At 34.9% G+C, this 27,269-nt stretch overlaps 1 protein-coding gene and 1 long non-coding RNA gene across 6 annotated transcripts; one reads left to right on the forward strand and one right to left on the reverse strand.

The window, feature by feature from the left end:
• The first annotated feature begins 421 nt into the window (after positions 1–421).
• LOC148253036 (uncharacterized) lies at positions 422–7,753 on the forward strand. Its single transcript, XR_015813670.1, has 3 exons — positions 422–583; positions 704–808; positions 7,539–7,753. It is a non-coding gene; the product is annotated as an uncharacterized LOC148253036 (long non-coding RNA).
• Positions 7,754–12,079: 4,326 nt separating this feature from the next.
• Positions 12,080–25,488, reverse strand: LOC110816275 (Protein kinase superfamily protein). 5 transcript variants are annotated; one of them, XM_022044400.2, is made up of 14 exons: positions 25,222–25,488; positions 24,548–24,674; positions 23,809–24,055; positions 23,310–23,351; positions 17,959–18,030; positions 17,714–17,849; positions 17,430–17,587; positions 16,992–17,064; positions 16,389–16,576; positions 16,119–16,280; positions 15,111–15,260; positions 14,194–14,454; positions 12,789–13,064; positions 12,080–12,428 (listed from the first exon to the last, which is right to left on the reverse strand). In XM_022044400.2, the coding sequence occupies exons 1-14, from the start codon at positions 25,277–25,279 to the stop codon at positions 12,183–12,185; spliced, it is 2,196 nt and encodes a 731-aa protein (XP_021900092.2). In that variant the 5' UTR covers positions 25,280–25,488; the 3' UTR covers positions 12,080–12,182. The 5 variants fall into 5 exon arrangements, with proteins under 5 accessions (XP_021900092.2, XP_088064578.1, XP_021900091.2 ...); XM_088208452.1 differs by having other exon boundaries at positions 16,389–16,591; positions 16,992–17,059; positions 17,425–17,587; positions 24,548–24,620; positions 25,222–25,487; XM_022044399.2 differs by having other exon boundaries at positions 16,389–16,591; positions 25,222–25,487.
• Positions 25,489–27,269: the final 1,781 nt, after the last annotated feature.

Raw genomic sequence — 27,269 nt, forward strand, 5'->3', positions numbered from 1 at the left:
AGAGGAAAAGAAAATTGTAATACCCCTTAACCTATATGGATGACTGTGCTAAATTTTCATTTTAATTTAGCATTTTATTTTCGAATGAGTTTTGTATGTAAAATATGTTTTTAAATTTTATTTCGATTTATGAGATCTTTAAAAATGTGAAGAAAAACGGAATAGAACAAAAAAAAAGGAGGGGGGTTAACACTCGCTGGCAACCTGCGGAACTGCCTCGTGGGCAAAAAAGTCCCACTTGCGTGATAAGCCAGGACGCCTACGCATGGGGGAACAGTGACAGACGGGACTGCGAGCAGTCCAGCTCGACATGTGGCAGCTGGGCAGAAGCTGCCCACCAAACCGGTTGACCATAAGGTCGATCAATAATTGAAAGGGCTTGTGTGTGTGTGATCCAATCACACACACTGCTCTTCTCCTATAAAAAAGCAATCAACTCCACCTCTCTCTCATTTTCTTCTCATTCCTTTGTCTTCTTCATTCGACAGAGAGAGAGACCCAAGAAGGAAACCGAGAGACCACCGCTCTCTATTCTTCTCCACCCCAACAAAACCAATCATACTTTGTTTTCCACGTTTACACGGTGAGTTTTCTTCTTCCCTCTCGGTTCTTATTCTTTCCTTTAGGTGTCAAGCAACTCACTTGTGAAACTTCATTTTCTTCTCCTTTTTTCTTGTCTGCAAAACCTCCTTTTGTAACCCAGACAACTTCTGCAACACTGTCGCACTTGCTGCTGGAGCGAGCTTTTCCCTTTGAACAACCGCAAACAACTTCTTCTTTTCTTGGACTCGAGGACTCTTCAAGTAGAGTAAGGGGTTTAATATATCTCTTCATGCTTCAAATGTATGTTTTTATGATTTTAAAAACTTTAAAATGTTTAAATCAACTTTACATGTCGCTTCTGAAATGTATGATATTTCATTGATGTTTGCTTCTGATTTTGTGAATGTATGATATGAAATTTTGAATGCATGTTGATAATTTGAGTTAAAATAAAGGGAAACCCACGAGTGAAATGGCAGAAGTAGATTGGGTTGGTGAAGGCACCACTGTGCCGAGGTGCTGTGTGCAGGTGCTTGTGCGCAGAGGCACATGCACGAGGGGCTGCGCGCGCATGCAGTCTTGTTAGGCATGCTAGGATGCCGAGAGGCTTGCAGGTATGTGTCTGTGTCGCGTGACTGAGTGTCCGCACGCATGGTGGGCATGAAAGACCTATCCCAACGGGCTAAACTGTCAGGATAGCTTGCCTGTGGCACGCTACATGTGCAGTTTGCCATGCGACTAGGCCTATTTGGCATGCTCGAGTGCGGGGCATGCCATACGAGCATGGGTTTAGGCCTTCAATCTAACCCTTGAGCCGAAGATCGAGAGAGTTTTTTTCCAAATCGAGCGTCGACCCAAAGGAAAACCCGATTGCCTAGTTTAGTTTAATAAATCTTAACTGGTCTAGATAAATTTAGTGGGCCCTTATGGGCTAGATTTGTTTACTGGACCTTAACTGGTCTGGGTAAATTTAGTGGGCTCTCGATGGGGTCGGGTTTCAGTTAATGGTCTCAATCAGAGAATGGATCCTTTTTGGATCCGAGTTCAGGTCAAAAAGTCCTCATTGGACTCGATTTAGATCAATGGATCCCTCTTGGGTCTGAGTTTTGGTCAAATGGGTCCTTTTCTGATCTGGATTGATTTAAGAACTCTTATTTGGGCTAGGATAGTTTGAAGGATCATCTCCGTGTCCGATTAGATTAAAGAGGCCCTCAGTGGGTTGGGATTGTCTAAAATACCATTTTTGGGGTCTGGGTTAGGTAAAAGGTTTTACGAAACCCGAGTTGGTCGAAAATCTGATTTTTTAAAAATTGTTATTGAGCTGATGTCATATGTTCTATCGGAAAACGAAATAAACGATTGAAATCAACTAAGTAATATCACTAAGGGGTTATCTGATATGACCATTACAGAGTGTTGGTAAACCACTCTTTGTGAATGGCACTGACATTCTTTTTGATGAGAGTGGATAACAACTGATTATAGGGGCACAATGGCACCGTAATGTCATGGTCATAAAATATGGATCGACTGATCGTAATGTATTGCACTATTTTTCATTCACAGTGGTAGTCGGGAATCCCATCTGCCCTCAATTGATATAGACCCTAATGGCTTCGCTTGAAAATCTATGAAATTGAACTGAAATAAACGATTGATATATTTGGTTTAGGATGATTATCGATGTTTACTTCTTAATTACAGTATTACTTCTTAATAATATTTGTTTCTCACTGTTTTGACATTACGCATGTGAGTTTTGATATGTATTTTAAATGATCTTCATAACTAAACCAAAAAAATTTATAAAATTCTTAAACTCGTGATGTCCGATGATCTCTGAAGGTAAGGTTAATTTGATTATGGTGGTACTAGATAGCTTACTTTAAAATTAAAATACAACTCTTGAAACTTTGATAGTATGATTTAAAATATTGTCTCATTTACTGAGTTTTATGAAATTCACCCCTAATCTATCCTCCCAAATAAGGTTGATAGTGAAAATCCATCTCTCAATCTACTTTTGGATGTTTGCTTAGATCCCTTTGTGGACTAGTAGATGACGAGTGCTTCTTATTTTGTTGTACTCTAATGGACTCCTTTTTATATTTTGTAGAATTAGTTGAACCCTATTTTGTATAGTGTGTAGCTAATTCATTAACCTCAGTGATATATATTTGGTATATGTAAGGAATGATTTACTTTCGCTTGTGTATATAATTTTTCTTGCACTCGTATTTATTCATGTAATACCCTTAATTTATTTTAATGTAATTAAAATTAATTATATAAATATAATTTTTTAATTTTTTATTTAATGTAAAAATGAATAAAAATAGGTGGATGATGAAATTAAAAATAATTTTGAAAAAAAATAGGTGAAAATTTGGGTTCTTGAAAGAAAAATCAGAAATTGGGGGTCAAAAAATAATTTTAAAAAATTATGCCACATAGGATGCCCAGTCAGCAGTCTCGACGAACCGGAGCGCGCTGCATTGCAAGGCACGCTAACACGGTCCCATGCAGGATGCCATATTAGCGATCTGCGTGCCTGAGATCGGATGGTCCGAATTTATTCCTACACGCACGGACGGTTCGTATCCGTTCTCCTTTAAAATGCGATCGGACAGCCCATATCAAATTGCGATGAATGATCCAGATCTACTTCCTATTTAAACGCGATCAGACAGTCCAGATCAAACGCGATGGACGGTTCAAATTAAAAGAAGACGAATATAAATAACCATTTTCACACCAAACCCTAACCCTAACCGCCAAACCCCCCGTCGGAGAAGAAGAGCCAGTCGCCAAAAAGGGAGTCGACCGCTGCCAGCCGCCATGCTGGAGCCATTTCCAACTGCCAAAAGAGGTAAACAAATTTCATTCGCTCAAAATTCAATTTTGAACACCCCTATGCCCAAATCGGAGCAAAAAGAAGGGCGGATGAGCTGAAAATCGCGGGCAAAACTCGGTGGCGCTGCTATCACCTCCGATGAGGCCTTTCTTGATTTTCGTTTCGTGTAATTTTTCTACCATTGTAATCACCATTCATTTCTCTACAAGTTGACAGAAGAAAAATACCCAATCGTGAAGGTGAGTAAGCAGAGCCGCTGCACTGAAAAATTGCGCCGCCGGTAACTTCAGTTTTTTAACTTTTTTCGGCCAATCGAGACCCCTTAACTTGTTTTATCACAAGGATTGGTACAAAACCAGCTGAAAACGGCCAACCCGAGGCAAAATGCTGCTGCGGGCGGCGGTGCCGTCGCTGGAGCACTGCGGAGCCGCCGTGCTGAAATTTCAGAATTGGCAAAAAAAGGTTTCTAACACTAATTTTGGGCTTTTTAGAGTATTTTTAGGTACTTGAATCGTGTTTTAATCACCAAAGAAAAATTCAGGGAACTTGAGGACCGCCAATAGGCGCAGCCAAAAGTTTAAAGTTCGGATATCAATTCAAGTAAGAATTCATCGTCTTATTCCCTGTTATAGAATTGAAGTTTAATTAATAATAATACGATATTTTATGTAGTTTAGAAAATATTCATAATTAATTACAGGTCACTAATGGAGGCAGAACTGATTATTTATTGCTGTTTGTCGTGTTTAGTTGATTGATTGATTTTACAATTTTCGAATGCATGATAATACACTGGAATTAGTGTGATGATGTGATTGTGTTTCCTTGATGCATGTATTACTTGTTTTATATAATTACAACTAAACTGGAAAACTAAAAATTAAAGATAAACAGAAAATTATTTGACTAAGTAAATAGATGAACAGTAGCCTTACTGGATATCCTAGGAGATGGTGGATGGATCGGGTACATAGAGAACCCTACTGTGAATGTTGTCTCATACCGGACAGGGTATCGAGGATTTATACTTTGGTGCTCATACCGGACGGGGTATTAAGGGATTGTATTTTAACACTCATACCGAATAAGGTATGAGGACGACCCTTTAATTAGAAAAAAGAAAGAGTTCACGCGTAGTGGGGACATTCTTGTGGATCCCCATGGATACCAATTGGCTGATAAAACAGAAAGTTGTTATTGCCAACTAATTGTATATGAGTTTATGATATTGTTTATGTTATTGAATCTATTGGTTGATTTTGGAAATCTCGCTACGGTAAGTATGCGGTAAATGATTTTATTTATGATAAACGAATTTACTTAAATTAAGAGTTCCATTTGTTGTTTTCATGATTTTTACCAACCTTTATATCTGTATCGGTGAGTAACGTGATATTCTTATTGGACTAGTATAGCTCACTCTTTCATTAACCATTTTAGATCAAGATGACCAAGATCCACAGCCTGATCCACAAGGGGGTTGCAAGAAGGATTCCCAGTTGTTTATTTTTTATTTATTTCTTTAATTTTCGTTATTTCACTTAAAAAGGTCATTTTCATATCCCTATTGGGTAATTTGAATTATTGTGTAAGGAGTATAAACCCTAACTATTTATTTCGCTTCCGCATTCAATTCATAATTTATTTTCTTTCAAGTTCACGGGCCGTTACAATTTTGTTATCAGACTCTAATTTGTTACCGGGTACTTGGACATAACAAAAACTTTCCATCTTGAGAGAAAAATTTATCTTGAGTGGGCAAAAGTCTTTCATGGTTCTCCCATAGACTTAATTTCTTTAGGGTTATTTCTTTTCTTGACTTAGTGGACTTGACCTCCCCTTTCCAAAGCCCTCAAAGTTTAGGCCAATACTTCTTCTCTTATGGATCAATCCTTTAATATGAATAAGAAAGTCTTTGTTAGGTTTCTTGGCCCATGTTCTTATGTTTGGCCCACTTTTCATTATAATACTTTTTTCATGTCTTCCATGTCCATCATATGATGTGTCCAATGTAACACCCAACATTTATTTTTATTTTTATTTTTTTAATATAATTATTATTTATTTAATTTATTTTAATTTAATGAAAAAATGGGTAAAAATTTATTAAAGATTAAATTGAAAATAATTTTGAAAAAAAAGGGTGAAATTTGGGTTTTGGGGGTATTTTTGAAAGAAAAATCAAAAACTGGGGGGTCAAAATGTAATTTAGAAAAATTACTTTACGTCAGACGCCCGGTTAGCAGCCCCGACCAACCAGTACCCGTCAAGTAGCAGAGGCGCTGACGCGGGAGGCCACGCAGGGGAGAGCCACGTGCGCGATCCGCGTGCGTGCGATCGAACGGCTGAGATCCGTTCCCGCACGCATGGACAGCATAGATTCATTTTCTATTTAATCGCGATCGGACGATCCAGATCAAAAGCAGATCGGTATAAATAACTCCATTCGCACCCAAACCCAAACCCTAACCGCTAGAACCCCTCACTAGAGAAGACGACCCAGCTGCCGGGGAGCCGAACGTCGCCACCCCCCCGCCGCACCGGAACATTTTTCGACCGCCAAAAAAGGTAAAAATTTCTCCTTTTGTACGAAATTCAATTTTAAACTCACCCATGGCCAAATCAGAGTGAAAGAACCGGCCAATTAGCCGGAAAACACCGTTGAAGTCCAGCGGCACCGTCGCGGACAATTTCACAAACCGTCCCCGATGAGGTCCTTTCTGATTTTCGTTTTGTGTAATTTTTCTACCATTGCGATTATTGTTTTTCTCTCTACAGGTTGACCGAAACGAAACACCCAACCGCAACGTGAACCAAAGGAGTCACCACACCGCAGAGCCCTGCTGCCGGTGAGTTTTAGTTTTTCATATTTTTTCGGCCCACCAAGGCCCTTTAGCATGTGTGCTCGCAGGAATCGATGTAAAATTGACCGAATTCGGCCGAAAACGGTCGACACGAGGTGAACTGCCGCTGCGGGTGGCGATGCAGTCGCTGGAGCACGGTGGAGCCATCGTACTGAATTTTTGAAATTGGTCGAGTAGGCCCTGGAACTGATTTTTGGGTTTATTTGGGGCATTTATAGGTACCGTAAGTGCGTTTCAGTTCTCGAAGAAAAATTTAGGGAACTTAGGGACCGCTCGTGAGCACAGTAAACCATTTAGCTTTTCGGTATCAAATCAATTAAGAACCCCTCACCCTATTTCCTATCATGGATTTGAAGTTTGAATAGATGATAATACGGTATTTTGTACAAATTGAATAGATGTACATAATTAATTACGGATTACTAATGGAGCTCGAATCAGACATTATTCTCTGTTGATTTATTTTATAGTTTAAAAGCATGATGATATCTGGTTTATCTATTTTATGGTTTTAAATGCATGTATCACTGTCTTACTTGATCACTGTGTGATTTTGGGATTTAAGATATGATTGCATTACCGGGTGCATGTTCATTGTTTATGTGATTATGTTTGATTTGGTAACGGGGACTTAAGAAAAAACAGGAAAGGGATATGATCAAATAAACAGATAAAACGATAGCCCCACTAGATATCCTGGGAGATGGTGGACGGATCGGGTTTATAAGAAACTCTACCGTGAACGTTGTCCCATACCGGACGGGGTATGAAGACTTGGTCATTTGGCGCTCATACTGGACGGGGTATGGGAATAGCTCGCTTCACCTTCATACCGGATGGGGTATTGAGGTTTAATGTTTTAGTGCTTATATCGGACGAGGTATGGGGATGACTCTGTAATTAAGATTGTTAAGGGAAAGAGTTCACGTATAGTAGAGACACCCCTATGGATCCCCATGGATACTAGTAGGCTAGTAAAACGAGAAACGGTTATGATTTAGTTTATTATTAATGAATGTGAATTTATGATATGTTCCATGTTACTGATCGTGCATGAAGTTATAATCTGTGTGATATTATTGCTTATATAGTTTGTTTTCATAAATTCCACAATGGTAAGTAAAGGGTAAATGATTTTATGATTCATAAAAGAATTTGCTAAATTTAGTGCTCCATTAGTTGTTTTGATTTTCTACCAATCTTTACTTCTGTACCGGTGATATAGTGTGATGTCTTTACTGGGTTAGTGTAGCTCATCCTTTATTTAACCATTTCAGATCAAGAGGACCTGGTTCCAGAGCCCGATCCACAAGAAGATTGCGAGTAGATGCTATATACTTTATATTTTCCTTTACTTTTCTCATTTCTCGTGTTTCCTTCAAAGAATTCATTTTGTAATGTTTAGTACTTTTAAGTTTTTGTGTAAGGGATATTAACATTAACCTTTTATTTCGCTTCCACACTTAAATTATTATATATATTTTCTTTTGGATTTCCTGGGTCGTTACATCAAATCTTTGCTTTCCTCCGTGTTGGTGTTGTTCATTATCCAAACTACTTTTGCCTTTAATAAACAACCTAAGTTGTGACTTTTTAAACTTGATTAGTTTCTTGAATATTCCAAGTTATCCATGTTTATATCATTCGGTCCTTATTGGAAAACGATTCATCTTTGAATCGAAAACTTCTTATGTAGCAGTTTAATCATCTCTACCTTCTTGAAATCTTGCAAGAAAGATAATACACCCCTAGACAAAGTTGGGTTGGGATCAGATAGACATTCCCTTTTTTTTCTCCCACAAAGGGATCATCATCAACTTTCTGATGTGATGATGAACATAGACAATAAAGAGAATACCCAATCCAAAGGAAGAAGAAAACAATCACAATAATTCAAGGACATAATGATACTTATATATCAATATAAGTGGAATAGTGAATCAAACAAGAAAATGGAAGACTTTTAAAGAACCAAATCCCAGCTAAAAATGAAAAATTTGGGTGACCATAATATGGCTAGCCCTAAACTTCCATTTATTTCTCCTTAGTTTTTTTACAATCAATTAAAATCTTCCTTATTAAAAAATTTTTAAAAAAGGAAGATCTTATCTAACATAATTAGTCAAACTCTTCTTAATTTTTATTAATTTTTCAAGTAATGCAAGATTTAATTTCTACAATTAATTTAAGAGATTTATTTCCTTGTATTGCCTATGACCTTACTTTATAAATAAGCTTTCAATTTTTAATTATAACTATTCAAGTTTCAATCAAAAAAATTTTAAAATTTATTTCAACTAGTGAGTTGTCTTCAACTTTCTTATTGAGTAAAGAGTTAGATCAACTTATCGAGGTATCCTTTGCAACATTTTTTCCTATTTCTATTCTTTTACTTTTCAATGATCTTAGTTCCTATAACTTTATTGATAACAGGTTAAGTAGAGAAGATTTTCATAGGATTTAAGTCTTTGGTGCCTTAATAAGCATTGTGTGAGTTTTGGATTACAACATTAATCTTGGGTTCCGCATCACTTTCTTTTTTCCCACGACATCAATTTTTTTTTTCTTCCACGATATTATTTTCCTCTTCTCCCACGACATCACTTTCCTCTTCTCTCGTGGGATTTTTCTCATTCTTTCCTGCGACATTAGTCTCTTTTTCCTTTGCGACATTTTTCTCTTTATTTCTCGTGACTTTTTTTTTTCTCTCTTTAATGATTTTTTTATCCTTAGTCGATCTTCTAGTGTTTTTTCATATGATAATGAGACAAATGTATGCTTTCAACCATTCAAGCTAAAGCAATAGTGGTTCCTCAAGCCATCATGAATTGTCTGCCTCTCCTTTTGCCATGGTCACCCAAATAGGTGACTAGCTGCATGGGTACAACATCACAAATAACTTCGTCAGTGTATCACCCAATAGTAAAAGAAAATTCATATTAACTTGGATACCTTCACCTCTCAACATTTATGCGACAAATATAACTTGTAGGGATGACGATGTGTTGTGTATATCAGACTCAACTTGTCAACCACTATTGGACTAATAGCATTGGCGTAGCTACCTTCATCAATCTGTAGGTTATACACTTCCCCGCTCACAAAACAACAAGTACGTAAGCTATCTTACTTATCTTTTTTTAAATCGAATTATCTTTTCTCCATGCTATCACATGAATTGGTCTCCTTACCCTAGATTTGGCATTTGCCTCTTGATGAAGTAGAAGATCTTTTTGTTACTTTTGCCCAATTAAGCTCTTTAAGTGTTCTTTGAAACTTTTCCATATAGAGCTTCATATCAGTTAATTCATTAGGCAAATATATTGTAACATGCAAGAAAGGTATAAAAAAATAACACTTCCTTATGTGTTTCACTCTTGTGTTTCATTCACTCTCTCATTCTTCTCCCCTCAAATTGAATAGCAGAATTGAATTCTCTTGAATAAAGGTAATTAAGCTTTATTTTGAGACACTAAAGAATCTTAGAAAAAGAAAATTGCAGACAAACAACTCTAGAAGTAATGAAATTTAAACACACAAATGAAGATGACATGTGTTTTATGTATGACATGAATAACTAGGATGCAATTACCTACTTAGAGATGCAATGAAACAAAAACACAATGAAAGAAAGAATCATATAGTGCAAGAAGGACAGTATGGATATGATTGTTTTTTGTTTTTAATGTATATGAACTGATAAAAAGTATGTTCTTTTTATTGTGAAGAACAACAAATATGCTAGAATAAAATACGCAAGATTGTAAGATTTATCTCGAATCTAAGTTTTGATACCAAATTATACAGAATCCAAGATCAATGATCTGATTAAAAACTCACGTAATACTCATAAAGTATCAAAGACTTAAATCCTGATAAACCCTCCCTACATGATACCACAAGTTACCTTGATAAATAAACACTAATTTCCTACTCAACAAGAAGGTTGAAGAAATCTCTCAAGTTATCAAGCTAAAATCTTTGTATTTTATTGATTTGATATTTGAATTTTGGATACAATTCTTTAGACCTATTTGCAGTTGAAGGCTAAATGAAATATAAGGAAAAAAAATCTTTTAACTAATTACAATTGTTTTTCTAAAAAAATAAGAATTACTAAGAAAATAATACTAATTAATATAGATATAGTTGTATATCTTGAATTAAAGAAATTTTTTTTCAATATTATTGAGATGTTGCTGTCCATAGAAAGATTTTTGAATTAAATATGATATGAACTTAAAATATGAGAATTTTTTTTTGAAAATCTCTTAATTTAAAGAAGATTTTTTAAAGATTTCTTAATTTAAAAAAAATCTCTTGATTCTTTAGGAAAGTAAATCCGTTCATGATCTTCATTGATTTTTTTTCTCATATGTGAATATACTCTTTTAGGAAAATATGTCCTTTTATCTTGAAAACTTAGCAAGATATAATTTTGATTATCTCTTGATAGATTTTCAAAATTCCGTGATCTTGGTTTCTTTTTTGCCATTTGAGAAAGCTATGTAGAGAAAAATGAAACTTTCATTCTTAAGGGAAAAATTGATCTTGAGTGAGGAAAAGTCTCTCATGCCGAGGGAGAGATTTCCCATGAACTTTTAACTTCTTTTAAGGATTGCTTCCTTTCTTGACTTGGTGGACTCTACTTCCCATTTCCAAGGCCTTCAAAGTTTGGTATAATACTTTTTCTCTCATGGATCCATTCTTTAATATGAATAAGAAAGTCTTCCTTAAGTTTCTTGGCCCATTTTTCATGATGATACTTTTTCCATGTGTTTTAAGTCCATCATATTATGTGTCCAAACTTTGCTTTCCTCCGCGTGGGCATTGTTCATGGCCCAAACCACTTTGATCTTCAACAAAACAGCCTAAGCTGTAACTTACCTAAGATTGATTGGTTTCTCAGATACTCCAAGCCGTTCATGCTAACATCATTATGTGGCCTAAAACTTTATTGATGGAGCTCAGAGTTGAATTTTTTTAGGGTGAGTTAAATATTTTGAATATATAATAATAATGGTTAGAACTTCAAAAACTAAAAACATTGAATGACTAATACTAAGTGATGAATGAGGTTAAAAGGATGAGTCGTATTGAATCAATGACCCATTAAGAGAAGAGATTTGGATTAAAATCTAATTTTGTTCATTTTGGATTAAAATTTGATAATTTTATTTGTGAATTCAACTTCTAATTTTTTTATACTATTTTTTTATTAGTTCTGTTTTAGAAAACTGGATCGAAATTACAAGAATTTTCAATATTCTTATTTTTGAACTAAAAACCGGACAAAAACAATATCCAGTCTCAAAGCAGACTGGAATAAAAACACTTCTATTTTGAAGAAAATAAAGGATTAAATATATTGAATTTTAATATTAATATAATATTGTCATCTTTCTATACATAAACAATAGCTCAATGTTATCTGAGCATTACTTCTTTTTTTTAAAAAAAAAAAAAAAAAAATTTAAACCCAAAACTAGGGCCATGAAGTCCTTAGATATTACACGAACTTCCAACTCCAATCTATTATCGAATTAATTTAAATTAGTCTCAAACTTCAAATCTTAATGAAACACTGAGTTTGTGCAAGAACCACACAAGCTTAAATATCATAGAAAATTATTTACGTTTCGGCCCAAGATGTTTTTTCTTCTGCTTTTCCTTGATAGCACCAAAAATGAAAATACAGCGGTTTTGGTGATTTCCTCTTTGTGGGATCGTGAAGAAAGTTAAAAACAATGATCTTAGACCAGCCAATAAATTATATATGTATTAACGACTAGGTGCTGATTCAAGATTCTAGGTTAGATTTTCTAAAAGAAATATCCTCTTTTCTATAGTAAATGATTACCTCCAATAAAAAAGTACATTTTTGGATGAAAAATCAAAAGAATATTTTTGGATTCCCCGGATTATGTAACATCAGATCTATTTCTTTTTGTCAATTTGTGTAGCTGTCTAGAAATACAAATCCAGAAAGTCTCGGGAAACTTGTGGCTAAAATGCACGTGCAAGGCAGAAATTATGTCTAAAGTAAATCTATGAACCTCAGGCTTCAATGCCATGCGAATAAACATTGCTGTCCACATCTCAGGACCCAACTTCATCGCTTGACATAGGTACTGGAACCCTTTGATTACCCTTGCTGATGTTCGTTCCTGCCAAAATGAAAGGACAATAAGCACCAGTAATTATCAGAATCTTTTCATTTTGGCTTTGTTTTTCTCCTGTTCTTGTCATGTTCCTATTTGTGATTAGATTTTACAGTCATGAATGAAAATATTAGGATTCTATAGTATCAAATAAATATCGGACAACTTGATGCTAGTTTAGGAGGTGTTTTGGCCTTTCCACAGGAGACGTTCAATGCAATCTATCATTGCTTACTTAGACAACCATTAACCAGACATTGACTAAGTAATAGGATAGTTAATTAGCCAGTATATGTTTCTTTTAGTGGCTTCAACTAATGCATATAAACCATAGAATATTAGTTGGTAAGATAGAATGAGAGAAACCTGTGAGTTCAATGTCTCCTTTGCATCAACTTCCTCAGTTAAAGAGCAACCAAAGACTTCATCCTGTAGAAAAATATCAGCTGCTCTAATTATATCCCGAAGGAGGAAAACCTGTACTCTCTGACCCTTTTCAGAAAGAATGAATAATAAAAGATCCTCTGTGGCAGAAACAACAGTGCGCACATCAAATGATTTCCATCCTCCAACTTTTGAAGAACAATCAGCATCAGGTAGCTCTCCAGATGATTCAGAAGCCTGCTCAGATATTGCTGCTACCTGCAGAAGATAAGAAGTACGGTCTGATTATGATTTGCAGAAGGATCTGAAGATTTGTTCAAATTTTTAGATAACCATCAGGAATGACTATTGAAAGGGTAGAAGTACATAAGATTCAAAAATCACACAGGAGATATGGCAGGGAGGCTTCCAGAAACTTTCTCAACATACTAGGCTAGGATAAAAACAATCGTAGCACCAACACATCAATATTGAAATTCAAGAACAAAAAAGAAGAAAATGGTAACACACCGAGACATTGCAAACTACTTGATTTCTGTTATAATTGGAGATAACCATGTACATTTAAAACTTCTTTGAATGAAATGAAAAAGACCTACTAAAACTGCATCAGATACTCATGCATTCACTCAAGTTGAAGACCTATCAACGGGTGAAAAGAAGGGGCTTCATTTGCTTAATTTGCCTGAGCTTCTCAAACGGACTTCTGGTTTAATTACTTAGTCAAACAAACACTAACTTCGCCACTAAATCTAACCAACAATTATACTATTTTACCCAAGCAAATTTCCTAAGAGTCCTTGATATTGGAGATAATGACAAATAAATTTATTATAATTTTTTAAAATAAAAACTTACTCCTGTCATCTCACTGTAGGAGAATGTCAAAAAAAAATTTCTTAATTACCTATTTACACAATAGGTTCTCGTGCGCACATGTTATTCATATTATACTCATTTTTCTTGTTTCTTACCATCTGAACTGAAATCTTAATCCACTTTTGTCATTTTTTAGATAAAACGAATTGTTATGTAATAGTACCTACTATTGCAAGTAATGCTATAAAAAACAGGTCATAGCTATAATAAACATCACAGCTATTGTTATGTAATAATACCTACTATTATAAGTAATGCTATAAAGCACGTTATAGCTATTAATAGCAAAAGACTGTCTAAATTCAGTAAAAATTGGTATCCAAATTATACATACAATAAATTTATAATTAACATGTTTAAAACAAAAATAGATAAATTGGAAATAAACAGTAAGTAAATATAAGTAATATTTTTATCAAAAAAATTTAAGTGTTCTCCAAAGATAGCACAAATTTTAACAAGAAAAAGAACTAGTGTACAAGACAAAACAGCACCAAGAGAGACTTACAAGGCGCTCTAGCCGACTCCACCTTATGGATCCATTATTGTGGATGAGAAGCTCCCTCAAAATTTTTCTCATATCAGGGCTCGGGTCTGCTAAGAGCCTTCCAACGACAAATGGATATGCACTTTCAACTACCTTGAAATCAGGATCTAGAACTTTGGCTGTGCCTTCCAATGAACCAAGTGCCCTTATGACCAGGGCATAATCAGGGGGCAGAGACAAGTTAAATCTATACATAACATCATATAATTGGTTCATGATTCCCTGAAATTCAAAATAGTTGTGCTCAAGCTTCCAGAATTTAAGAGAAAGAACTGTTATACAAAGGAAATTTTAAAACAGAAGACACACCTGAAAATGGTAGGGCAATTAGACCTAACTACATAGATTTCAATCCAGTGCGACTCAATAGTTGAATGAATTAATAGTTCAAAGTAGATCACTATATGACAAAATGAATAACTACTAATAAATTTTCACTTGAATTATCAACTTATTTCATGCATAAACCTAACCAATCTGAATTTTGCCATGTCTATGGAGAAGTAACATTCGCCACAAATCTCTCTCAAAATGTTTTTATGTTGAGAAAATCTCAATATGGCAGATTTCTAAAAAAAAGGCCAAGTTACCCCTAAGCATAAAGCAGGGATCAAAGTTTTTGCAGTCCCATTCTACAATGGCATTCTCAAAACTTCATTACAGATCAACCATTGTTGAGTAAAACAAAAAACTCAGGCTTTCTATCTTGATCTGGAAAGAGCCAAGTTTATTATGCATTGTAGATAACAGAAGTAGACAGTTTTGACAAGATCAAATGCCTACTAGGATTTTGGTTTTAGAAAAAGGAAACCAACAGAACTATGCTAACTATGAGGCTGGCAAACAATTTTCACTGAAACGAGATCACAAGCACAAACCTGGAAATCTTGAGATTGTCTGCTCCTATCACCAAAGGATGCTTGCAGTGCATCTGAAACTGATTGTATATCAGCCCCTTCAGGAATAAATCCCAAAGAAAGAAAGTCATTTGCCAAACCCAGAGAATCACGATTAACAAAGTGCACTAGCTGAAAGAAACAAGAATTTATTAACATATACACAACGGAAGGTCAAAACAAAGCAACAGTAAGCACCATGTCGTCTGCCAAAAAGTGTAATAACTAAGCATGTTGAGAGTCGGCCAAAGATTTTTCAAATGGAAAACTAGAAAAAGTATATACTGACTTGAACATTATAATCACACATAGACATATTATATGGGCATAAGGGGATTGTTTAAAAGAACTCTCAGTAAAGGGGATTGACATGCAGACATGCAAGAACAAGAATTCCGTCTTCTGGTGTTAAGAGTCTCAACACCATCTCACAACCAATCTTCACTAAACAAAAAGGGTCAGCAATAGTCAAAACAAAAAGCGATCACCCTGCAAACTGGTGTTTTCTTTGACTTGCATAATGCATTTTATCCAAGACAAAAATGGCATCTCCGGTCGTAAATTAAATGTTAAGCATCAAGAGTACTCGCATGTGCATAGCAAGTTTCATCTGGTTTTAGTGCAACTACAAATTCATCTTGATTTCCTTTCTCTCTCTCTCTTCCCCCTTTCCCCAATCCATACTATGATTGGGTCATCTTTTGACTTTGAATGTTATTGTCTATAGGTAACTGCACAGTCAATTGATTGCTGGGGCAGTGACAAGCTTTATAGAATAAGGTTATCAACAGATGGTTGGTGAGGCTTATTTTAAATACAAAATAGAATGAAAAAGAAAGTCAGTTTTAGAAGCATAAAAGCATAAACAGCATGCCACCTAAGATTGATAAAATTGCATGATATTAATTGACATCACAAAATATGCAGAAGCCAACTTGAGTCGAACTCTAAAAAAAAGACGAAGTTGGATTAAATTCATACAACTCCTACCATTTGAATAAGTCCAACGCGATAATGACGAGGAATGTCTCCCATCATTCCAAAGTCAAAATAAGCAAGACAACCACGGCAAGTAGCAACAAGATTTCCTGGATGCGGGTCTGCATGGAAAAATCCCACCTCCAGCAGCTGTCTCAAAGAGCAGTATAAACCCTATGAAGAACATGAATGAGAATTATGAGCTTAGGATAGGTTAGACAAATTTCACCAAATCAATGAGGAACTTGCAACCAACTGGTGTAGAGGAAGTCTGCCTATTACCTGATCAATCAATTTCCTTTGGTCCAAAGAAGCCTTCTTCAGGCCCATTTCATCAGTGAGTTTGATTCCATCAACCCACTCCATTGTAAGCACAGTTTCACATGTAAGATTCCAATATATTTTTGGCACCTTAATGATGTTTGCTCTCTGATATTTGAGGTTAGGACCAGCTGCAGCTTGTTGATTATCTGTTTGATCAGTAGCTGTCAACAAAAGGGAACTTTCATTGATTTATGCTTGAAGCACAAGCACATAGATCCTTACAGAGAGACTGAGGAAAGAAAAGATAATACAGGTTTTTTAAATGCCAATACATACTTGAAGAATTTCACCGTTTTAACGAAAATCATGGGAAGAAAAAGGATCCTTAAATGTTACCCTAATAAGTAGGTATTATGCAATTCATCATTTGACATGATTTGTACGGACATAAGTTTGGCATATCCAGACTAGACATTAAAGTTCCAGTATTATAATAAAGAAGAAGGCTCCTCGACTTAGATTAACCAGCATCACCCGGGATTGATATATGATGTTTACTACAAAATATATCAATGAACTGACGAAGTAAAAGTACAGTAACTACAAATTCGGATAACTTACCATACAGAGAAGCAAATCGCTCAGCATTTTTTGCCTCTAAGATGTAATCAATTTCATCAAACATGTGCCTTATCTTTTCATCAAGAAAGATAAAAAGATGTTCATAAGCATGTATAATCTCACAGAAAGAAGATTAGATTGAAGAGAAAAACTAAATCAAAATAAAAGTAAAGGACATGGTTGCACTATATAACAATGATGGTAAAATGAAACTCATAAAGAATGTTTCTATGAGCATAACACCAATAATTTCCATACTCTGTAACACATTCCAAAAAATAAATGCATACGCTTTGAGAACCATCCACAAGATTATACTGACAGATTATATTTTTGAAGCATGTCCAAATTTCTAATTTTCTTCAAAAAGAAACAAATAGAAAATAGTAATTGAGATTAGTAATAGCATTGACAGGAACCTTGAGGCAGAAACCTCACCATCTCATTTACAGCCACCAAGAGGTCCTTATGGGCATTGGCAAATCGCTTCAATTGGCCGCTGATCATATGGAATAACATGGCATCAAGAGTCAACGTAAGCGACATACCTGGTCTCTGGACTTTAACAGCTACAAGCTCCCCAGAATGCAAATGAGCTGCAGGACTTGAAGGAACAAAAAGTAACATTTAGCTTGAGTTTTCCAATCCGGTGATCCTCTACCCACCTGGTGACTGGAAGCAAATAAAAGGGTGAAGAGATATACAGGGGACGATTCTCTAACCTTTATACACTTGGCCTAAAGACGCTGCTGCAGTTGGCTCTGGGCTGATGTCAGCAAAAATTTGTGAGACTGGAATACCCAACTGGCTTTCAATAGAATCTATTGCAACAGAAGTCGGAAATGGTGGCATTTGATCCTACAATTAACAGAAGTGTTTGAGCATAAGAATGAAAAAGAAGGGAATTACTGTTTAAGACAACTCTGATAAAGGTTAGGAAACTTTTGACAGAATAATCTAACAAAACCTGTAACTTTGCAAGCTCCTGACAATATACAGTCGGCAATATATCTGGTCTAGTGCTCAGGGCCTGTCCAAGCTGCAAATCAATAAATGTTAAGTCAAAAGGACATGTGAACTTAAAAGAATTTTCAGGAGAAATTAAGGGAAAAAAAGAATACGGGATGAATTTAGTAATTTCTGGGAGATTTAAATTAATTGATTTTGTGAGAATTTTAGGTGAAAAATTGAGTAAAAATACATTTTGGAATTAAATGTGTGAACTTGGGACATTTTTGGAAATTAAGAAAATCTAGTAATAACCTTGAAAATAACTTAAAATATTAATTTTGCACTAAATTGAAAACAAATTTGGAATTTCAGGCCTTTCTGTAATTAAGCAGGGGCCCAAATGAAAAGATTTTAGGCGCCTAGGGGTCACTCTGCAAATTTGAAGAAACATGCCACATAGACTGCTGATTCAGCAGCACAACCAATCAAATTGTGCCGCGTTGCAACCGCGTTAGTAGAGTTCAGCGCAGAGTCAACACACTGGAGGCATGCGTGTATGATGATCAAGCGGTCTGTGTTTAGGATGCCGATCCATCAGTGAAAGTGCAGATGCCGATCCAACGGCTCCTAGACACGGGAAAATGATGGTGATCATAAGGCTGACAGGTGAGACGCCGATCAAACGGATGATGCGCATGATGCGGATCGAACAGCTGATGTGCGTTAATCACACGGTCTGCTTGTGATCCAGGGATCAACGGCCACTATCAATGTAACACTCCAAAAACCTTCTTGCTTAATTTGTATTGTAAACCCCTATTTATTCAGGCTCTAAAGGTATTTAAACTCCTTAAAATTCTGTGCTTTAATTTCTGGATAAAATTTAATATTTGAATTTCGTATTTATTTAGTTTAAATAATTATTCAAATTTATTTTTATTGGTTAATTGTTAAAAATTTATTTTTGAAATCTTCTTAAAAAGGTTTTTAGGGAAAACGGAGGAGAAAACGGCAGAAAAATCTTGCGGGAAAGACCCCGCACGCGTGGGCCCCGCACACCGCACGAGCGCACAGCAGGCTGGGGCAGTGAGCGCCGCCCTCTTGGACGTCGTGGCCGCCGGTTGGGCAGAGTGCCGCCATCGTTTGGGTGGCGTGCTTCCGATTCTCGTATCACCATTACGTTGCCATCATTACATTGTCCACCCGCCAGTCACATGCGTCAGTCATCATGTCGCATCAAGTCATTTTGACTTCCTCTCTTTTCATAAAATTTTGCCACTTAGCACAAATCTAACGGTTCCCATTTTATATAAATAAGGACCTTCTCTTCACCATTTCTTCACCACTCCCACTTTATTCTTCCATCCACCAAAGAGTTTTAGAGAGAGAGAGAGAGAAAGAGTGACCTAGAGAGAGACGAAGAAGAAATAGAGGGAAGAAAGACATAGGAAAACTCCAAGATTTCGAATAAAAAATTTAGTATTTACTTTTAACATATTAAGAAGTATTTTTAGATCAAATTAACAAAGTTTTAATTAAATGGTTGCATGTTTAATTTTATATACTTAAATAGAATTATTACATGTTAATGCATGTTTATATGAATGCATATAAATCGATTATTTGCATGATTAACTAAATGCTTAATTTACATATGATAACTGTTTATGCATGATATATTGAACGATGATATAGTAACAAACATGATGTTGTACTTTAAGCATGAGAAAATGTATCAGTATTGGCATGCATGATTCATGAAATATTTTTATTAGCCTTTTTATCTCTATGGGGTTTTTTTCTTCTCCCCCATCTGGTCTGAAAAGACATGAGAGGACCACTCCTTATGGATAACAGTGTACCTTTTAACGAGAGTGATGACGCAATATGATTGTAGGGGTCACTTTTGGCGAAGTATGGCCGTGACCATAGTTTACATGTAGGACCATTGTGGTTGGCATGGCCGTAGTCATAGATTATGTCATAATTTGACAATCTGTAAATGTGTTGTTAATTTGGCAAACTGTAAATGTGTTGTTGGTTTAACAAACCGCAAATTGTTGATATGAAATGAATTGGTTATTCCATATGAATAGTCGGAAATCCGTATTACCCTTAATAGATGGAAGTCAGAACAATACGTGAAAAATAAAATGAAATAAAGAGCATGTCATGACTTGTTTGATTTTCTTTTTTTTCAGCATGATTGATCTAATTGACATAATATGACTATGATATGACGGATTTGATATTTTTTTTAATAAAGTAAATTATTTTCATAATTTATAAAGGGACTCCTGACATAACTCCTGATGGTAAGTAATGATGGTACTTTATTTCAATTTTTAATTACCTTTAAAATTTTAGTAATGTTATTTAAATATTGTTTTCCTTACTGAACATATGAAACTTATCTTTTTTCATGCCCCCTCAAGATGAGGAAAATAGTGAAGAATCGATCGTTAATCTACTCCTTGAAGCCTTTGAGGATCCCGTAGATTCGTGAACCGTTATGAGTACATAGTAGTCTTACACCCTGATAAGTCCATCTTTCATAGAGATTTGTAATTAATTTTGTTTTTACCTCAATGTTGTATGAAACTCTACTATTATTTTGTAAGGAATTGTAATTATTTATTCCATTGTATACATTTATCTTATATGCACTCGTATCTATCTCTATATCTAACACCTTTATATTTTAATTAGCATTTGGGATGTCATAATCTATCTTAAACGATCCAACCGTCGGGGAAACCGATGACCTAGATAAGCAGAAGATTTGAATTCAACGGTGGGGATTAGCTCATCAAGCAAAAAAAAACCGGATTGCCTTAATGAAAGGCAATCGGATGGTTCTCAGGAAGCCATGCCAGATCTAATCCAATGGCCAAGAAAAATTTGAGGATGAGTATAGAGGGTCTAATCCAACGTTGTGTGTATGATTTTCTGTACATGTATGTGCATTTGTATTTTACATAATTATGTATTCTGTATGTGTGTTAATATAGATATATATTTATAGAGGTAATAGGTTTATAAACTGTGTATGCCAGAACATAGATAGATGTTGATGTGTGTGAAAGCATGAGCTTAACTGTATAAGGGGTGTATATGTATTATTTATAAGCTGGGTGTGCAAAACTATATATAGATAATGTAAATAGGTATGTAAACCTGTTATCTCAAAAAAAAAAAATAGTTATGTAAACTTATGATTATTATGAGCTGTATGTATTTGCATCTGGGTATGTACGATTAGGTGCATGAATAATATATATATGTATGCTGTAAATACATACAGTGGGTACATATACGAAAAATTTATATGCATGTGTGACATAGGTTTATATATGCAGTATATATATAATATGAATGCATATGTGCATCTGCAAAATAATAGATACATGTAACAGATTGTATATGTATATCTAAACGTACACTGTGAATATGTATATATATAAAACTGTGTATGTGCGTCTGCATGTGTGTATATATTTGTGCAAGAATGAGTGTAGAGCTTGCTGCGTGGTGTATGTTACCTGACATGCATGTAATAAATTGCTGAGAGTGTGTTGTAGGTATTGTGTGTGTTGCATGTGTTGTGTGAGTGTACTGTGTGTGTGTTGAGTGTGTTGCTGCGTCTGTTGCATTGTGGGTGTAATGGTGTGTGTTATATGTATAAAAACATTTCATCGCATTTGAATAAATGTATAGAGGTGTGTGAGTGTTTTGTGATATTACATAAGGTATAAATATATGTTAACTTATATGAATATGTATATGTAGGTATATAAAAGTGTAAATATATGTATGTAATGCAACTTTGAATGTTTAATATACTTATATATGTGTGTAGTAATGAATTTGAATTGCAAAAATAATAGGATACATAAAAACCCTTAAAAGACGAAGAAATCTGTTTAGCAAGTATTAGAGAGGAAGGGTATGTGTGTAAATATGGTGTTCATTGTGAACCTTATTGAGGATACGGCCTTAGTCAGACATGACTGCAAAGTCCCATACCAAATGGGGTTGGAAATTTGTTATTGGTACCGATAGCCCTTCGGGGAATAGGGGTTTGATTGTGCCTATAGCCCTTCAAAGAATAGGGTTTTGATTGTGCCTATAACCCTTCAGAGAATAAGAGTTTGATTGTATCTATAGCCCTGCAGGAATGAGGGTCTGTTATTATTTGAACATTCACATGCAGAGAGAATCTTTATTGTCCTCGATAATAACAGTAAAAACGGCATAGCGCGATGAAACACCAAACAAAGTAAAAAGAAGAATGTTTAAATAACAAAAAATTTTGCATATTAGAAATTGTTTATGATTTTGACAAGTGTTATGTAATTGTGTTTGTGTTTCTGAAAAGTAATATGTGATTTTGACTTGGATTATTGTAATGTTTGGAAAATTATGTATGAATGTGAAGTTCAATGATGTGAAATCGAAATTCGGATATGGAATATGGAATATGGAATCCGGGATCGGTATCTATAAGAAGGAAAAAGATATTTGGAATGACTAGTGAAAAGGATGGTTGTTATGATCGTTTAGGATTTTCTTCAATAAAATTTGCATTCTGTTTTATCAAACCTGTGTGAATGTTGCTTTGCATATCTCTATTATGGACATTATTGAGATAGTCGAATTCTCACCCCAAATTTCCTCAGCTGCTTTAGATTAGGGCAGGTTCGAAGCAATTTCAAGATCAAGTAGAAGATTCTGAAGAAGTTTTCCTGTGTTTCTTTTTGTTAAGTTGCAAAAATCGATGTTCATAAGATAGTTTTGTAATTAAAGTCTTATAGGGCTTCATGTATTTGATTTTGAACAAGAGATGTAAAAATTTTAGTTATTATTTTTTACACTGTTGCACAATTGTAAAATTTATACGTGTGGTAGCATCTCTTCTCAATAGAGAAAGCAGGATGTTACAAGGGTAACTTCACAGTATACTGAAAATAGAACCCAACAACTAGAAAACAAGGCTGATAAAATTCATTAGAAATTAGACACTGACCCCAACATTTTCCAATCACTTGGAGTTAATCAGTTGATTATTTCAAAACATCAAAACTTCAATCAAATTTTCTAAAGACAAGCATCTAACATGACATTTAGAAAACCAGTCATCAATGTCTTGAAGAAGCTAAAATCACTTAATCTTCAAATTGAGTTTCATTGGCCAACATGAAAATGTGAAGGTTGATAGGTGCCCACAGTTTTATCAAATTGCCCCCAAACCCCAACCCCCCCCCCACCACAAAAAAAAAAAGCAGAGCAATGAAGAATACCATAACAGTAACATATGAAAGGCAGAGAAGAAGAGCCTAAATAATAGTAGTACAAGATAAAACTTGCCTTGACAAAGAAAGGACCCAAGCGGATAAGAGTTTCGCGGAACTGTAGTGGAATATATATATAAACATTAGAGAGTACACATTGGAAAATAGGTAAACACTAGGAAATATAGTTAGGCAGACAGAAGCAAATAATTTTATGAGCATGAAAAACAATGAGTAAAGAAACCTAAAATTGCAGCCAAAAGAAGTTAAGAGTTTATTCACAATGGAGAATCAAGTTTTTGCAGAGCTGAGGGAGCTGGATTCTATGAGGATGATTGTATGAAAAAAATAATTACAGTAGCACCACATTAGTTTCAATCAATCAGCAGTTTCTTGGTTTTGATAGTTTACGTATATACTTGAGTAGCATCACCAGTTCTGTTGCGAGAGATATGCAACCAGAGAACAATACCCATATAAGCAGTAAGTGTGAATCCAATAAATTATATTGGACCATAAAATTATATGCAAGCAATTACCTACTACAAGATGAAACTAAAGCATGAAAATGGTACCTTGATTGCTCGCTTTCTTATGTCCTGAAGAAACAATTGCCAGACAGTGAGCTTCAACACGTGGAACGAAATAATTGCCGCTCTATACAATGCCAAAAAGGGACCAAAACGATAGACAACTGATATACTCTTGGAAGTATTAACTCCAAGAGCATGCCCAAATTCATTTTCCAGGGATTCCCTTCTCAATTTTGCGTAGTCTGCAGTAGGCCTTTCGCCATGAACACTGCTGAAACCTGTTGAATATCTGCATCAAAATGGCAATCTAATGAATATAGAGAACTCAAAAGAATAAAAATAAGAAAAATCGCAGGTCCCCATCCTGTGATTTGGTTTTTATTGCAATTCAGTCATTTCAATTTTTTTTCACAATTTATTTTTAGTCATTTTAAATAAAACCATTATTTTCTTAAAACTATTATCTTTTACATTTTTTTTATTATTTTTAAAACTGTGATTTATTTAGTTTTAAAATTGTTCATAGTTATAAGTGCATATATGTGCATATGTACATATGTACTCTAAAAACTAATAATTTTGTATAAAAATGATAAATTAACCAATCTAAAATTTTCACGAAAAAATCACAAGCTTTAAATTGCAATTGGTCAAAGCACGGGTGAAACTATACTTTTTCCCTCCTTAAAAATAAGGAAATGGACACAAGCAAAATGAATCATCTAAAAATGCCAAAAAGGAAGCAACTGTTAAATATTTCATCTGCCCAGCATTCACTTACAAATTTTTCTGCAACGAGGACAAAGGAAACCAAGTATCATTTCTCCTTGCAACCTCGCCAGCCTTTGGGCACCCTGGTGATTTACATTTGCACAAGATAGAGTCAATGGGATTGCCATGGCGTAGAGCTGCAAGAAGAATGCGACACTAACTTATAACTGCTCATAGCATCCAGTAGACAGGCATAATAAACTGGGAAAATTTACCAGTCTTAATTCTATTAATTCAACACCATCAAATAACAAATTATTTGAATAACCCTAAATAAATTCCTTGTGAAGTGCTGAAATAACAGTCAGTTCGAATTTAAAGTTATCAGGAATAACATTTATAAAATGTAAATTAAGCACAATGAAGCAATGGCAAATCAAGTTAAATAAAACAATTAAGTTCTCCTACTTTCAAACCATAATTTGATTATACTACAGAGTTTCAGAAGAAGAGAGAGGGAGAGAGAGATGAGAGAAGCTTTTCCATCACGACTAAAGAATCGCTTCCTATATTTCGGATCTTTTTCACTGAGATTTTATTTTTCATTAGGACGTTAAAAGAAAGCGTATAGTTACCGGTTGAAACTATTTCGATTCTTTTTTTTCGCTTCTCATGATAATCAAATTGAATAATAAAAAAATCACAAGAAAAATATATGAAATTGGAAGTGATGAAGAACAATACGTATGAAGAGCAGACTTAGATGGCGGTGACGATTGAGAATTACAAAGACATTCCTCATTGGCTAAAAGAAGAGCTCATCTATCTGACTGCGTAGGGCAGCTCAATCAACCCCATAGAAAGGTCTATAGCTTATGCACAGAAACTGTCTGAAAAAATGCCGGTATGAAAGAGAGGAAGGGAAAGGTGCGCAGAGATTTGAGAAAATTTGCCACGTTTTGAGTAGCAGATGGCGATTGAATAGGCAGTTCAAGCCATGAGCAAATTTATTAATTTACTAAAATATAAATTATGGTGCAACTTATATTTAATACTGCATAATCCGTTTAAAGCTACTTCGATTATATATAATAAATTTTTTAAATTTTAATTGGGCAATATGTAATATATTTTAATTTGATGTATATATATAATATATCTTTTTTATTTAATGTATGTATTACTATTATATTATACAATCAATATTCAATTAGGTCAGAGTAGTTCTAAGTAAAAATTTATATTTAACTAAAAATATTAATTTGTAAAAACTCAGGAGAAGATTCAGATTTTAAAAATTTAAAATCAAATGAAGTTGAGATTTTGTAAAAATCACTATGTATTCCATTTGTAATTATCTCTGTAAATGATATATAAATTTATAAAATTATTATAAAATGTAATTTTTTTAAAAAATAATAAAATTTATTCCGTATTACTTGAATAATATAAAAAAGTATTTTTAAAATACAGTTTTTCTTGATAATTAATTTTTTTAAAAAAAATGAAAAGATACTAACAAAATATTTATTATAACTTCTTTTTTCCTCTGATATATGTTTATTATTATCTTTTTTATCTCAAATAAAATAAATTATTTTTTACATTTTTAAAAAAATTAATAATTAATTATTATGTAACATTACATATAAATTTTAAATGTTAATTTACGGATTTAAATTTAATTAATTAGTTTATATATAAATTCAATCATATGAAAAATAAATAAAATTAAAATTTACTCCTAAATATGCTAAAAATAAAATTAGAAACTAAATTGAACAAAATTAAATTTATTTAGGGGTCTTTTAAATTTAAAAATTGATTTAAGGGCCAAAATAAAAAAAAAAAACTCAAAATTTAAGTCATTTTATAATTTTTGAAAAATGAGTCATCTGGGCTAGTGACGTGGCAGTCGCTCAATCAAAGAGAAGCACGTGATGTTTGACCCACACATGTGGTCATCCATGTAGACACCCACGGTAAGCAGATCGGATGGTCCTGGGTGTTTTGGGCAAATCCAACGGTGAGATTGCAGCAGTCAGATCCAATGGTGTGCAGATATATAGAGAGAATGATGGCGATCCAACAGTCTACATGCGAGATGCTGATCGGATGGTCTGCATGCGTTTTGATGTGATCCAACAGTCACACGATTGAACGGTTTAGATCTAAAGGAGAACTGTGATATAACGGTTGAGAGAACAAGATGACAAAATCGTAAAGAACAGGATAACAAAATTACGATTTTGCCATTAATGAAGGCCCATCCAACGGATCGTATGCAGCCACATGGGTGATGTTTATGCTGTAACGCCCAAACAATTGGGCATTTTCGTAATTTTCTTATTAAGTATATTTATTAATTAAAAAAAAAAAGGCAAACGTCAGCAGCCACGTCAGCAGACCCAGTCAGCAGTCCTGACCAACCAGGACCTGCCATGTGGCAAGACCACGTCGACCCGGGGACGGGCTACGTTGGCAATCCGCGTACGCGCGATTGAACGGTCCAGATCAAGCGTGCGCACGGACGGCCCAGATGCAATCGCACGGACGGCCCAGATTCAATCAAAAATGGACGGCCCAGATTAAATCAAATGGGACGGCTGAGATCAAAAGGCAAAAGGGTATAAATAGAACCCCCACACCTGACCACAAAAACCCTAGCCGCCTGCCCTCGCCGGAGAAGACGAACCAGACGCCGGAGGAGCCGGCCGCCGCCACCCGCCGCCGCACCGGGGAGATTTCTGACTGTCGATCGAGGTAAATTTGATACCCCCGACTCATTTTTC

The sequence above is a fragment of the Carica papaya genome, chromosome 7 (genome assembly GCF_054855325.1).
Source record: "Carica papaya isolate Zhongbai chromosome 7, ASM5485532v1, whole genome shotgun sequence".
Classification (NCBI taxonomy): Eukaryota; Viridiplantae; Streptophyta; class Magnoliopsida; order Brassicales; family Caricaceae; genus Carica; species Carica papaya.

Bases quoted from the DNA above. Each gene is read 5' to 3' on its own strand.
- LOC110816275 (XM_022044399.2), bottom strand. From the start codon at position 25,279: ATGAGGAATGTCTTTGTAATTCTCAATCGTCACCGCCATCTAAGTCTG. The intron at 17,588-17,713 runs GTTAGAGAATCG...CAAGTCCTGCAG, and splicing joins TTTAGGCCAAGTGTATAAAG to CTCATTTGCATTCTGGGGAG. The intron at 13,065-14,193 runs GTAAGTCTCTCT...TATCTTCTGCAG, and splicing joins GGAGTCGGCTAGAGCGCCTT to GTAGCAGCAATATCTGAGCA.